Source organism: Maylandia zebra, linkage group LG22, assembly GCF_041146795.1.
Source record: "Maylandia zebra isolate NMK-2024a linkage group LG22, Mzebra_GT3a, whole genome shotgun sequence".
Taxonomy (NCBI): Eukaryota; Metazoa; Chordata; class Actinopteri; order Cichliformes; family Cichlidae; genus Maylandia; species Maylandia zebra.
This window is the reverse complement of record NC_135187.1, coordinates 14568468-14583503: the sequence shown is the minus strand read 5'-3', so window position 1 is coordinate 14583503 and position 15036 is coordinate 14568468. Positions and strand designations below refer to the sequence as shown.

At 39.4% G+C, this 15036-nt stretch overlaps 1 protein-coding gene across 2 annotated transcripts; it reads right to left on the bottom strand.

The window, feature by feature from the left end:
* Positions 1 to 3020: 3020 nt before the first annotated feature.
* LOC101481921 (uncharacterized) lies at positions 3021 to 10234 on the bottom strand. 2 transcript variants are annotated; one of them, XM_004549106.3, is made up of 2 exons: positions 10115 to 10234; positions 3021 to 7094 (listed from the first exon to the last, which is right to left on the bottom strand). In XM_004549106.3, exon 2 carries the CDS (start codon positions 7052 to 7054, stop codon positions 5654 to 5656), a length of 1401 nt encoding a protein of 466 aa, XP_004549163.3. In that variant the 5' UTR covers positions 7055 to 7094; positions 10115 to 10234; the 3' UTR covers positions 3021 to 5653. The 2 variants fall into 2 exon arrangements, with proteins under 2 accessions (XP_004549163.3, XP_004549164.3); XM_004549107.4 differs by having other exon boundaries at positions 10050 to 10183.
* Positions 10235 to 15036: the final 4802 nt, after the last annotated feature.

Below are 15036 nucleotides of genomic sequence, written 5' to 3'. Positions count from 1 at the left end.
GATGCTTTACACTATGGAAGATTGTCCCAAAAATCTTCTGTTTGGGTGTTTTTGTGAACTACAGCCTGGTTTCTATTCGTGAGTCTTGCAGTGAATTACCTCATCCCACAGCCATGAAGTCATCAGGTTGTTTTGCATTTTCTAGTTTAAAATCACAGCTGTTTTTTCATAATAGCCCCACCTGTTCATTATTACTGTATCCAAATGCACGCTCATCCCTTTGCTCCTCATATTAACAGACTCCACTGCTATCTTAATAACAGCATTTCTGTGTGTGTGTGTGTGTGTGTGTAAACTAATGTTGCAATGGCACACAGATGGAAACGAAAAACAATTATTTTTAAACGCTGTACTTTCTGTTAAAAAGGCTGTATGTCACAAATAAATCTGTTCTCTAAGCTAAGATTTTATTCTTAAAATGGCAGTAAAAAAGGCATAAATAATGCTCACATATTTTTCACCTGTAGTTCTTTTTTTTTTTACCTTCAGATGGTCCATTTTTTGAGATATCGACTGTGGAAATATGCCTTTTCTTGAATTTAATGGATCTACACAACTATATATATGGATAGCTACCTGCTTAATCCAAAAATCCTTGTTGTACGATCAAAGAATTCCAAGGCACTTTTGTTTTTTTAAGTTTACCTTTAAAAAAAAAAAAAAACCCCTCAAGCACCTTTCAGCTTAAACAATGGCTCTTTTGGTTGTCCTTTCACCAACAGGAATCTCCCACCTCGGGTGAGAGTGGAAAATTCCACCAGTGATTCTCCTAAAGTAGGAATTTTTAAAACCTGGACCAGGTGTAGGAGTCTGTCTGGGTCTGTAATTTATAAACATAAAAGCTTCCCTTTGGTTAACACGCCTTTGTCGTGTCACCTGTTTGTCTGTGTGTACGGAGAGATGACAGACAAAGGATTACTCTTATGAAAGTCAAAGGTTTGGACTCATCCACTCATTCATACAATCATAAATAAATAACTAGTAGAAACTGGAGTATCATTGTGAGTGATGGTGTACTGAGGCAGACTCTTCTTGAACCACCATTAATCAGTTTTCTGAGGTTCTCCACTCCTGTGCAGTCATCTTCAACCAGACACCCCAAAACACAATGAGGTCATAATTCCAGTGCAATCACTTTATAAGCTAAAGTTTCTATGGGAAGATTTTCCGCTGGGAGAACAAAAAGGTGTTTGCAAAATAGCAGAACACACAATTAACTATTTACTATTATTTTTAAAAAGAAACAAACCTCTTTCTAGAGAGGCATTCCTGTTATTTGTGATCGATCCTGTCGTGTGTTGCTTTTGTAATTTTGATTTAAATGTGATAAATATTGTGGGCTTTCTGTTAACATTCACAATTGAACATAGAAAAGGTTTTTTGGGGGGGGGTTTTGAATTGATGCCAGCAGCACATCTCAAAAAAGTTTGGACAGGGCAACGAAAGGCTAAAAAAGTAAGACTAACATTAACTAAACTATACCCAGTTGTCAGTAACACCGGGTATACGCAGAGCATCTGAGAGAGGCAGTTTCTCAGAAGTATAGATGGGCAGAGTTTCACCAGTCTGCACTAAACTGCACCTACAAGTTAGAATAATGTCCCCCAGTGTAAAACTGTAAAGACATAATAGCACAAAAAGTCTCTGTGTGCACAAGGCTGAAAATCAGCTTAGGATGTCTATAATATTCAGGCCGTTGGGCGGTATTGCATTAAAAAGCAGGCATGTCTGTGAACTCAGTTCTCCTCACCATCTACAAATGCAGGTTATAGCTCCATCGTGCAAAGAAGAAGCCAAATATGAACATGATCCAGAAATGCTGTCGTCCTCTGTGAGCCAAAGATAATTTAAACTAGACTGAGGCAAACTGGTCTGTTCTGTGGTCGGGAGAGTCGAAATTTTGGATTCCTTTTCAGAAAACATGAATCAGTGTTTAGTTCAAAAGCTGCATTTCTGATTGTATAAACCTCATACTGCATCTATTTTAACAGCATAGCTTTATAGTAGAAGCCTGCAGTCCAGACCTTTCACCTTCACCAACTGGAAACATTTGACACACCATGAAATAAGAAATACAACAAAGAAGACCCAGGACAGTCGAGTTTCTAGACTCCTACACCAATCAGTCAGTTCCCAGGTTTTTACAGACTGTAGTTAAAAGAAGAGAGGATGCTACAAAGTGGTAAAAAAAAAAAAAAAAGCCGTGGGCCAATTTTTTGAGATTACCTCAAAACTACCTCATGTTTTCTTAAAAAGGTAAATTTTCTTAGTTTAAACATTTCTTGTTTTCTGGTGAACAAAATATGAGTTTATGAGATTACCAAACCATTCTGTTTGTATTTACATTTACACAGCTTCCCAACTTGTTTAAAAGTTGTGATTTTTAAGGTCAAACACAAAAATAATAAAAGCGCCATGGAGATCTTCCCTTTCAGAGATGAAGCAAAACAATTTGCATCCAGGAAGCGTTCCTTCCCCCAAAACATTCAAAGCCTTGTTGTTGTCAGTTTCACGCAGGAACTATTTTCTTTCTGTCTACATCTGCTGACAGCTGGCTAACAAAAGAGCTCAGCAAGGGGGAAGACCATTAATTTTTACATCCCGTGTATATAGTTTGCAGGTGTAGTTCGGTAGGGGGAAACTAATTGCTACAACAAACAGATCAAAATAAGCTCGCTGATATTTTTTCTTAGTAAACTGTCCCTTTAAATGTAGCGCCCATTGCTTTGTGCCAAGCTGAATATTCTAATGTCTGCTGGTATTGCTTCCATAGTTTGGAATGACTCATCTGTCACTACACATACTACCTTTGCTCCGGCATGACTCGGGTGCATAGTGCACCAGTGCAGTCATAAACAGGACTGGTGAGAGTGGAGCAGCAGCATTTTGTAATGAACAGATAACTGATGAATCTTCCTTTAGTCACGTAAACTGTCTGAAGGCGATGAACAGCCCCAAAATAAATAAATAAATAAAATAATGCTGATGGACAGAAAACAGACCAAAACATCACACCACGCTTTGGGAAATAAAACGGCAAGATCAACATTTTTATTTTAAACTCGACCATAATCTCACAAATTATTGGCTTCTTGTTTAAAACACACACACACACAAAATGCAAATTTCCACTTGAAATGATTCGACTTCACAAAGGCAGGTCAAATATTACTGGGATGTGTCTTTTTTCCTTTTTTTTTTTAACCTCCTTCGTTCACGAAAAGCACAATCCAGCATTTAGAAACTTAAATTCTTATTTGACCCAAACAGAATCAGTATGAACATGTCACACAGCTTTATACAAGGTCGTCCAAAATAAGTCAGGCAGTGTTCGTGAAACCAACCCAACAGCTGGATTTTGATCTCACAACAGTTACAAAGATTAAACAAACAAACGAAAGGCTTCACAGCTACACTAACATTTTGAAAAATTAGTGAAATGATATCTGCAACAAGAGGAAAGTAAAAAAGGCTTAAAATGGTACATGTAGAGGAGGAATGCACGGGATGGTACATTCAAAGCTTTAGCGATTAAGGCAAAAGAAAGATGAAGCTACCGTCGACCGTGGACCTGCGTAGAGGACAAATCATGACATCATTTCAAACGTTAGTAACCTCCAGAGGCTGTAAACTCTCCTCTCGGATACACAGGGCCATGTTTGAGAACTTTTCAGTAAGGTTTTCTTGGTTTAATAAAACTTAAAATAAATAACAAGAAAATAAAGAAATCTTTAAAACAACATCAACATTTGCTTTGTTGCAATGAGACAAATGGCTAATAATTCAATCTTACCAAATAGTTTCTGCTTTATTAAGCATTTCTGTTTGAATAATTTCATATAGAGTACAAGACAGTGTGGCTGAAACCTGCTACAGCTCATAGGTTTGACCAAAAAAAGGACAAAAAAGTAAAAAAGATCATTTTAATTTAAACTCATTACTAAATAACTTTTAATCATCAAGCACATTCTGAGCTGGATTTAGAACCACCTTGCAAATATAAACCCATGACATGCTTTCTTTTACCTGTTAGCTGCTACAAGTGACTGGGTGACAAATTAAAGGAAAAAAACCTAAATAAAGTGCAGAAACAAGTGTTTTCACAGATGTGCGCTATTGCTATGTCCAGAGGTACTCGGATACTTTTTTTAAACCAGGAACTTTCCGTTTTTTTGTTTTAAATCCCATCCACACGAGCATCGTTTAAAAACATCATGACACAGTAGCTCACAGATGAGCGTGAAATGACACGCTGACCTTGAGCAGAAATTAAGTGCAGACCCTTTAAAAGATTGTTGTATAATCTGCTAACAACATCCCCACAGGTGGAAATACAACCACAAACGTATGGAAATGTTGGCTAATAACCATCCTGAGCAAATAATAACATGGAGCACAAAAAAACAAAAAAACAACAAAAAAAAAACAGGTGATAAGGGTGCAACACCTTTGAATTTGCAAGAAAAAAAAAGTTTTCCACATGAAGTCATGAAAATTTACCCGGAAGGTTTTTTAAAACCTGTTTTCAGGGAGCTGACACGCCTTTTGTATGTGGACAAAAGACTCAGCTTGGACTGTGGGAAGAAACACGAGTACTCTGGGAGAACATGTAAACCCAGCCAGATGATGGACTCAAACCCAGGACCTACTGGTTTTGAGTCTACTGGTCCCATCACCCTTTGTGTGGGTCTCGTCTTTAATTTGTCACCCATCTTTGCATTAAGTTAGTTGGTAACGTTGGTGCAGGCAGTGAGACTGGGCCAAAGTCAACAACATTGGTTAAACACAAGACTTTATAAGTCGAGTACGGCTGCAGATTCAGGTGATTTTTCACCTATAAACATTTCTGTTTTCACATCTTCAAACTGCTTTTTACAAAAATATCCGTCACAGCAACTTCAAGCACACAATAGGGGGGAAAATATGTATATAAATAAGTTTAAAATGTTTGGCAAATAGCTCACTGTTATCGGATTTATATTGATCTTACTGCATACATTTATCCAGTTAAATGAGATTTGGGGAAACAAACTAAAATTTGCCCGTCTTACAATCACACTTGGTCAGTCATTTGTGGGACTTGGACAGCAGAGCAGTATCAGTGTAAGAGGTGTGAGCGAGCACGCTTAGCTCTGCATTTTTGTGTCAGTTTATGGCATAAATATGGAAAACAAATCCCTTGAAAACATTTCTTTTCTTTAGGATGAAAGGCTTAATGAGAGACTGCATTGTCGTACAAAAGCTGTTTATAGTTCTTCTTCTCCTCCCTTTCATCGTCCTAACATTTATTTGGACTTTCATCCTGCCTCTAGGTTATTCCCCAGTAACAACAAAACAAACACTACATCTGAAAGCTGAATGTAAACTGGAACAATCGGTCTATAAAAATCACTTCCACATGTCGGCTTTAGTAAAAGATTATTAGTACTTTTGTTTACTTGGATGACGGAAATAAAGGTATTGAAGAAAAAAAAAAGTAGCACGATAAAAACAAGATGGACACGTTAGTCAGAAAAACAGAGGAGCTGCTGGATATCTAGCCTAGCTGATGGCAAAATGTTAAAAACATGTTTCTGTCTATATGAATGGATCCTATGTTTTAAACAGCAATTACTACAGCAACATTTCTTTTTGGTCACACCAGGATCGCTCATCAAGCCTGGCTGCTAACATCGAAGTTTACATCCTGATCAATCAGAGTTGCTTCTTCATCGCTTGCGTGCTCGATGGCCGGCGTCTCCGTGTTGTGCTCCATCTCCTCCTCTGCCAGCTCCGCCTCCATCCTAACCGCAGGCGAACCGCTCAACGCTTTCGAGTGGTTGGGGAAGGTTTCGCTTCTCGATTTATTTTTGTTGACCGAACCTTTAGGGCGACCCCTTTTCCGCGGGACCTCGCCTTGGCTTTTTGCAGTACTTGGAGGACGGCCCCTTTTTCTCGCAGGTTCATCGATGGGGTCTTGCGGTGTGAATGGAGCGGCAGGCAGACTCTTGCGTAAATGAGCGCCTTTCTTAGATTCTGACTTGCGAGGCCGACCACGGGCTCTGCGAGGGGGGGGCAGAGATCCCTCTGGGGGATCCACACGAGGGTATTTCCTCGGTCTTCCCAGCGGCTTCCACACTTTTGGCTTTTTCTTCTCCTCAGGCGATGGCAGGGGGTACTTCCTCGGCCTCCCCCTTTTGTTTGGTGGCTTTTGTCGCGGTTGACCACGTTTTCTTCCACTCACAGGCAGGATGTGTACTTTCCGAGGCCGGCCCACTTTACCATGGACCCTATATGCTGGGGGTTTCTTGTTTAAAGACCCTTTAGGCCGGCCTCGCCCCCTCTTTACAGGCTGGGAGCCATCTGTGCCCAGTTTATTTTGTTCAATACTTTTTCTTGGCCTTCCCCTTCCTCTCTGAGGCGTATTTGAGATGCCATTCGACATATCTGCCGAGGTGTTATTCACCACCGCTTTCCTGAGTCGTCCTCTTCTGTCCGAGTTTAGGCTCTCATTTAGATCTAAGATCCCCACAATGCCAAGCTCGCTCTCCAGCCTTGATTTCTTATTAAGCGAGCCCTTCGGTCGACCTCTTTTCCTGGGCGTTACAGAGCTGCCTTCATCATCTTCCCCACTTGTTAAACTCTCTGACTTGCGCTTTACCGATCCTTTTGGACGTCCCCTTTTTTGCGTATCTGAGCCACCGTTTGGTAAGTCCTCAGCAGGAGCCTCCTCATCTGTCACAGACTTTCGTGGCCTGCCTCTTTTCTTAGGAGAATGCTCTGTCCTGTCTTCATCGCTGGCCTGACTCTTGGACCCTTTGGGCCGGCCTCGACCCCTGTGAATTTGGACCAAACTGTCAGCATGGTCATCTCCTGAGCCCCGCTGCTCTGTCTGTTTTGTGCCAGAGAGCTTCGGACGCCCTCTTCCCCTCTGTGGTTGTGTGGACTCGCTGTTGGAAACGTTCAGCTTCTTGGAGCCTTGCGGCCTCCCTCTTCCCCTCTTCACTGGATTGCCTACACTGGCCTGCCTTTCATTGCTCACAGGATCTCCTTGTTCTTTAATTTCTTCTTCCATACTGCCGGCTTCAGCGTGGACTACTTCTGTTGGTGTGCACCTGCATATTTAACAAAGAAATTACAGTTATTATTTAATATTGTTTTCATTTTACTCATTATGATTCATTACATAACTGGACGTAATAACATAATAACTACGTGTAGGTACGTGGAGTCCAGACAGACCACAGATTGTGTATGGAAGATGATAACCCCTACCACTATTTAATCTTTTAATTTTTCAAATCAATTTTTTGGAGGGATAAATCCATAGTAAATGTCTCAGAGGTGGAGTGACTTAAGTCAGCTGAGGCCTTTCTGTGTGGAGTTTGCCTGTTCTCCCTGTACCTACACGGGTTCTCTCCAAGTACTCCAGCTTACTCCCACAGTCCAAGGACATGTTTGTTTGTCAGTTAGTGATGCTAAATTGACAATAGGTGTTAATGGTTATGCCTATCGCTATGACAACCCTGTGTCCACTGTGAAGCCTGCATATAGGCTCCACCCCCATTATTCTGAACTGGATAAGCAGCAGATAAAATTGATGTATAGATGAAATTAATATTAAAAATTTGTGTCCCTGACAAGTGGGCCTACCTTAAGCTCTTAAAATGCAGTTATAGATATAAATGTAAATAAATGCCTTTCTTGTCAATGGCTGATAACCTCTCAAGCTGAAATTCAGCTATTATGAGTTACTGGCTACTTTTACGATTACTTCTTGTACTGACACATGTGACAAAAGCAATAAAAATGCTGACTCTGTTCATAAAACTGCACATTACTTACGTTTAATAAGTACTGGGCCTTTTATTATTTTTTTTAAATTTACATCGTAGCTTCAAAACATTTCCCATCATCACCGAAAAGCGTGATTATACTCATATAACTTATGATTACACAAAGAAATTTGGTCTGCATTGTAAGACAGCATATATGAACATTGATTATATTTTCATAATATCATTATGAAGCTAATAATGTAGTTTGCTTAATTTTTGTTATTTAACTCACACTGCTCTGACACTGGCTTCTTATGGGGATTTTCAAGTCCACCTTAAAAGGGGCATAACACCTATAGAGGGCAGTATTCAGTCATTTTCATGTTGAGTCAGGGGGACATGTTTTCATCAAAACTTTACATACTGTGATAGGTTAATACTGAAGACTGTTGAGGTCCTTTTTAATCATCATAATCATCAAATTACAGAGATCTTAGAGACCACCCAGATTTGCACATTTATACAGATTTAACACATTTACAGGGCAAAACTGGCCGATTCTATTTGCCTCAGCTAACCATCAAAGTCCTTATCCCTGTAAAACAGCAGTTCCGATGCCTTTCAGTCAGGACTTTTCCCATTTTAATGAGAGCAGTCTAAGTGATGTGAGGTTGTCAGAGTCACAGTTGTGTTTTTATTGGATCTTAATGCTCTACACCTGCAATGTATTAAGATTGGACGTATTTATCAACCATGGACAATAGGCTGAGCCTTTCAATGGTCGTTTTTACAGGAACGATTTATTGATGTATTTGCCCATGAGTAAGTTTGCTAATTGTGTTGGTTGAAACTAAAAGAAGCAGTCAACGGGAAAAAATAATAGGGCTATCTTAACGGCATCCTCTTCCAGCTGATATTGAGAACCACCGACCTTCTGATTAGTGGCTGACCTGCTCTGCTACCTGAGCTACAGCCACCCTATGTATTACTACACATGCTGATCAGAAATGACATGTTTAAGTCTACAAAACTTTCTTGGAGTTCCCCAAGGCTCCATTTTGGGTCCTCTCGCATTTACCATGTACTAACTCAAAAACACGAATAATATATAACCATGTAATTACTTAATTATATGTAACATTATGTAATAACTATATGACTGCATAGTTGATGGACATGGATTTGAATAATATGAGCAGAGAATGACATTCCTTTTAGTCTGAGTCTTAAATAACAACCACCACGAGACCACAGGCTGAAAGTCCTCAGAACTCCAACAAATTAATAGAAATACAAATAAGCAGCCTATCAATAAATGTGAGTTAAACCAGCTTGTGATAACAAGAAAAATTCTGAACAAAGGTGGCCTCTAACGTCTCCTGCCATATCTTCTACTGGGCTTAGAATAAAAACAGCGTAGTGGTTTACACATTCGGCCCACAAGACAAAGATCCAAATAAAGAAGAAACAGAAAGTGAAAAAGAAAAAAAAGTGCGCACCAAAGAGGTTTGGGGCTTCCAACCAAGGAAAATCTCCAGGACTGTGATAAATGTTTTATTATCAACGATCAAACAAAAACACAGGAAGTAGCATAAACTAGGATTAACTAAAATGTTAGATTTTAAAAAGGCTTGTCTATTTGCAACCCCTGAAAAATCCAGCTTAGACCATAAAAACTTAATAGCTTAAAAATACAGAAAAATTATTTAAAATGATTTATATTTTTAATAACGAAAAAAGCCAACTAAAGTAATCATTACAGTGAATTTGAATAGATTCACTTAACTCGTGCATCAATTTAAAATGACTAAACGAGTCCCTCTGCAGGCGATTTAGCACTTTTAAGGTGGACTGACGGGGAAAATAGGATGCCATGCTCAGCGTCTTATTTAGGAGATGGGGTCTGCACGGCTACGTCTATTTTCTGGGTTACAACCTTGCAACGGCGGGAAAGTGTAGCCGTGGTCTGCTGGTGTTGAGGTGTCCCACTAATGACGTGCACAATTAATATCCCTGCATGCAAAAATCTGTTATTTTGTGCTTTAATGGTGCAATTTTTACAGATTAAAACTTGTGCAACTTATCGAAAAAAATCACACAGACCCCGTGCATTCTCAGCAATAACTACAGGGCAATACATTTAATTGCATTTAAGGGCCTTTAGCAGAAGCTATGACTGTGGAGCAGACTGTTTTTCAGGTAATAGCCTGTTTCAAAATCGACGGTGCTGAAAAGAGTAGCTAACGCTGTGAAGCGCACAAAACAATGCCGTCAACGGGCTGCGTAACTCACCTTACATAAATATCCTGTATGATTTTAGTTTAATTTTTCATAAAATATTGATTCAGCAGACATACCGTAAAGTGAAAGTGCGCGTTTATTGTTGCTGTGATGGCTGTTCAAATTTGCGACCGCTTCCGGCCGTACGTGACATCCACGCGGCTCCGGAGGAAACTACAGCGGAGAATTTCAGTTCCGCCCCAGCAATTCCTAGGGCCCTAGGGGGACCAGGATCCCACTTTTTGATTTGATTTTGGTGTTACTGCAAGATATACATTATCTTAAAGTCTGTCTTTTATTTAACATTAATAATTGAGTAAAATCCATAGACAGTATAAAAGGTTTATATTGTATCTTATCATGCACTTAATTTATGGATAAATTACACAGACAATAAAAAAGATATGTTTTATTTTAATTTTACCTTATATATGGATGAAGTACATAGACAGTAAAAATAAAGAATTTTTATTGTATGCTTGCCAAAATTTAAAATTGATGTAAAGATAGCAGCAGGGAATTTTTAACCACTGAAAACAATATTTTTATGTGTAAGTCAAAATTTTTTGATTATCTCAAAAAGTTGATTTTTTTTACGTTATTTATTAACAAGTTATTAACCCACACTTCAGAGAAAATAACTGGAAATTTCAAGCTATTAAGTCAAATCTTTTAGCTTGAAATTATGACTTAGCTCTGCCTGGCTTTTGGTTTTTTCCCCTTGCATAAGGGAAGCCCTTTATCAATGTCTAGTGCAGGTTTATCTGTGGAAATATGAAAATCACCACAAAGGGATAAGCTGTGAAGATTCTGGCCAAATATGATGGAAACTAACATGAAGAAAAGAAAGTGAAACAGTGGAAATATTGAGAAACTACCTATAACCGGGTGAAGCTGGCAGAAGGTGATTCTCAGGAGGTTTTGTCTCTTTTGTTAGAGTCATATTTCAGTTTGGCACATTGGAAAATATAGTGTGAAGTGACACAGGAGGTGAGAGTGTCATAACTGATGCTGCAGGAAGCATCCCCAGGTTTAGATTTGTGGTGCCAAAGACGAGCCAACTCTGACAGTGCTCAATCAATCAAGTCTTTATCTCAAACAAAAAACAAGTGTTCATACATTAAACGTGAAATCAAAGTCATCATTTTCACGTGGAAAAAATAAAAATGTTGACATTTGCTGTTTGAAAAGGAGGCGGCGAAAACAAATGCTTATGAATTCCTAACCCATATTTTATCTCGGTTTTAATTATACAATCTAAAATATAATATATGCTATAAATAAATATGCCTAACACACAGATTCATGTTGTACTTAAATACATTTTATATATAACTTCTACAATTATTTAACCACCATATTTCATATTTCCAGAAGTATTGCTTTTTACATTACACACAATTATTTTTTAATGCATCACCACATAAATATTCAATACGCTATCTCATCCCTATTGTTGAAGTTTTAGTTTCACTGTTAGTTTAGCATAGGTGGGAAGATTCAGAAAGTATTTCCATAAAAATAAAACTTTTGTCTTGTCAGTTGTCTAAACCCTATTTTTCACCCTTTCGAAGTCTATGTTTTTTTTTATTTTTTCGTACCAGTTAACCAAGTTGTTTTTTCCCCGTGACTAAAGTATAAAGAAGGGCTACTTTATTTAAAGCCTAGTTTTGCTTTTCATATTTTAGTTCTATACATTTCATAAATATTCACAAGTGCTGTTTTCATTATCTTCATTAGTAAATGATGGGTACGAGTGTGTTGTCTCAGTTTTAATTAAAGTATAAGAGTACTTCACCAGATGAAGGTGAAGAGTGACTAACTCAGCTCTGCCCTCCAGAGGCTCATTTGCAGATTTTAGAAAATGTTAGCTGGTAATGGTGCACACAGGCATAAAACATGTTAAAGAAGGACTAAAATGCTTTCACATATTATAGTGTAAGACAAGTCACTTACTATTATTCATCGTGCCAAGCATTAAGCATGTGCAATGCATTTAATCAATGTAGCAAAATCTCTGCATCCAGCAACTCGAGTAAGAGGTTTAGAACAAAGTCCTTTATTTTTTGTGCCTCAAAACAAGATCCCTATAATAAAACACCTTTTCACTGGAGCTTAACGTTTGACACTTTATTCAACAACACAATGATATCTAAATGTTTTTAGTTTGCACAAAATTTTTAATTTCTTGTACCAAGTTTTTTTTTTTAAACCAGGACTCTGTAGCTTTACAAGCTTCTTCAGCTAAAAGAGTTAGTCTCACATTTTATTTTTTACTCTTTGCATTACTTTACTTTGGATTGCAACACCTTGATTTTCTTTTTTAGGCATTCTGTAGATTTGCTCCAGTTCTTGGGAACATTATCATATTAAATGAACCAATTTCAGTCATCTTTTAGCTGTTTATAGACGATGTGAAGCCATCTGAGTGCATGGCCGACTCAGTGACTGCAACGTGCACATGTCCTGTTGCTGCAAAACAAGCTAAAATCACGACCCCTCCACCACTGTGCTTGACAGCTGGTATGAGGTGGTGAGTTGATATGCCACGTATGGTTCTCTCTGTTCTTCATGGACAAACATCTCTACTTTGGTCTCATCTGGCCAAAGGACATTGCTCCAGAGGTCGGGTGGTTTGTTCAAGCCATGCTGCCATGTTCTTTTTAGAGAGAAGTCTCTTGAAGCATTTCCAAACAAGTCGGTCCTTTTGCAAGCGAGCTGTTATGAACTTTAACATGCAGTGGCCTGTAGTCTTCAAAAGAAAAAATATAAAACAAACACTTCACACAGAAACCCCAGCACGCTACATTTCAAAGCTTTGCTGTCTAACCTCGAGGTAAATTTGCTAAGATGCCCACTCCTGGAAAGAATAGGGCATGTTAACACTCACCTGCATGCTCCAGAACAATAAAACCGCTGCTCTTATAGAAGCGCTCACGCGTGTATGAAATAAAGAAAAGACTCCTCTTAAATGTACAAAGTTTTATTCAGAAGTAACAAAGTGGACTCTTTATGTACTTACAGAAGTTTCCACAAAAAGAATCAAGGCCCACAAAAGAAAGGCTGAACTGTGATTTGAGGAGGGTGTGACTCACTTTAGATAAACTTTGATCCCATGCAGGAAGAAGTGTTAGAGCTGAAGCAGAACAGAAAAGTTACCTGCTACATGGACAATGATCAGCTACTTTGGTCGAAAATGAGAGGAAGGGGGGGGGGGGGGGGGGGGGGGGTAATTGTTCTACGAGCAGGAACCACATAGACAAAGAAAAAGGCATTTGGTGGGGAAAAAAAGTAAATTGGAGGCAGATTATGTTGTGCTGGGAAGTTGGATAAGGGGGTGGAGTATGAAGTAAGGGCAGATCGGTGAGGTCACCATCAATCAGAAGAATGTGAGGAGAAAAAGAAATATGCAAATGTGTTTATGTGTGAGGAGGGGAGCTGTCAGTTCAAAAGAGGGAGAGAGGCTGAGAGAAAATGACAGACGTGGCCCGAGGAAAGGAAAGGCGCGTTTGAGAAAGACAACCCCTGGGAGGCTGCACGGTGAACCCACTGCCCCGTCTCAGCCCTCCTCCTCCTCCCCGCCTGTGTGCTTTGCCATGGTTACCAGACAGGGCTCCCAATGCAGCCAGTTAATGCGTTTTTCAGCAGCAGGAGCGAGCTGCGTACTAATGTGTCTCAGTCTGTCTCCTGCACAATCAATGTCAACTGTCCTGGGATGCACAAACACATGGAGGGCTGCGAGCCAGGGAACACAGAGCCACCCTGGCTGAGCGTCAGAGGCTGAAAGAAGGCTGCATCGCTTTCATTTTTAGTCACCTGGAAAGTTTTACTTGCATTATCTGCAGAAGCCTTGAGTCACATGTCGATCTTTCTTACACAGGTATGAAATGTTGAAAAAGTATCCCACAAGATAAAGGAACACAGCTTATTAGTTTGAAATGCTTTCAAGTGCTCTTATATTTATTGGATTCACAAGGCATTTAAATACAATAACACATCACATCCATAAAAATACTGGATGTACCAACATCTAACTTAAAATTTGCCAGTTTTCTGTTAACCTAAAGAGCTAATTTAGTCTTAAAGTGTAGAAAAGAAACATGAATAATTCCCTATCGTTTTCAGGAATGTGTTAAAAGGGAACTCGCACAAATTTTCAGCTGCCATGAGGAGCTTAAAACTCTCCCTAAAGGTTCCAATGTTGTAGTTTTCCATCTCTGGAGTTAAAGAAGTCCTGTGCGAATCATATCGGGGTCACGACCATTGGCTGTCTTTATTAAAAGATGGCTGATACTCAGAGCACAAAGCCGGCCAAAAGGTTCTGCCCCCTGGAGAGAACCATGCTGTCTCTTCTCAGCTTTTCCAGGATGAGTGGGAAGGTTAGGAAACTCTCTGGAGATCATTCTGCACACTCTGGAGCTTTTACTTTTGCTGGTCTTTATTAAAGAACATTGTTTTTGGCATCCAGAAGCAAATGCATGCAGCTTTGTTCCCAAGGACCTCACCTGTGACCTTTCATATCATCACAGGTTAAGGGTCTCAGGGACAACGAAGCACACCGAGAGCTGCTCGCAGTCAGGTGTCCGTCAATTCTACGTAATGGACTGCAGTGACGTGTGCCATCTTTTTGTGGTTAATTCATAAGCATGTCATGTTTACGCCACTATTATGCAATTATGTTAGATACATGCCATCTTACATTACGGGGAAAGAAAAAAAATACTTTAAAATGACAATTGATGCGTCACATGAGACGTTACCATTGTTGGTTACCGATTCCGATGCAGTCCGATCGTCTCGTCCGACAGAACTGGATCAAATCCTGTGAAGAGAGACGGATTTGATTAGGACACGAGTCCGCATATAAACATCCGTTATCGGAATGTTACACGTCTACATTTTGTTTTCAGGGCCCCGTCTGGCTGCTTTTCCTCCTGATGTAGCCAGCGCCTGCTATTCAGTGCAGGTCTGTGCAGCAAGTCGTTGAAATAAAAACGCC

Coding starts and splice junctions, on each gene's coding strand:
- LOC101481921 (XM_004549106.3), bottom strand. CDS start 7,054: ATGGAAGAAGAAATTAAAGAACAAGGAGATCCTGTGAGCAATGAAAGG.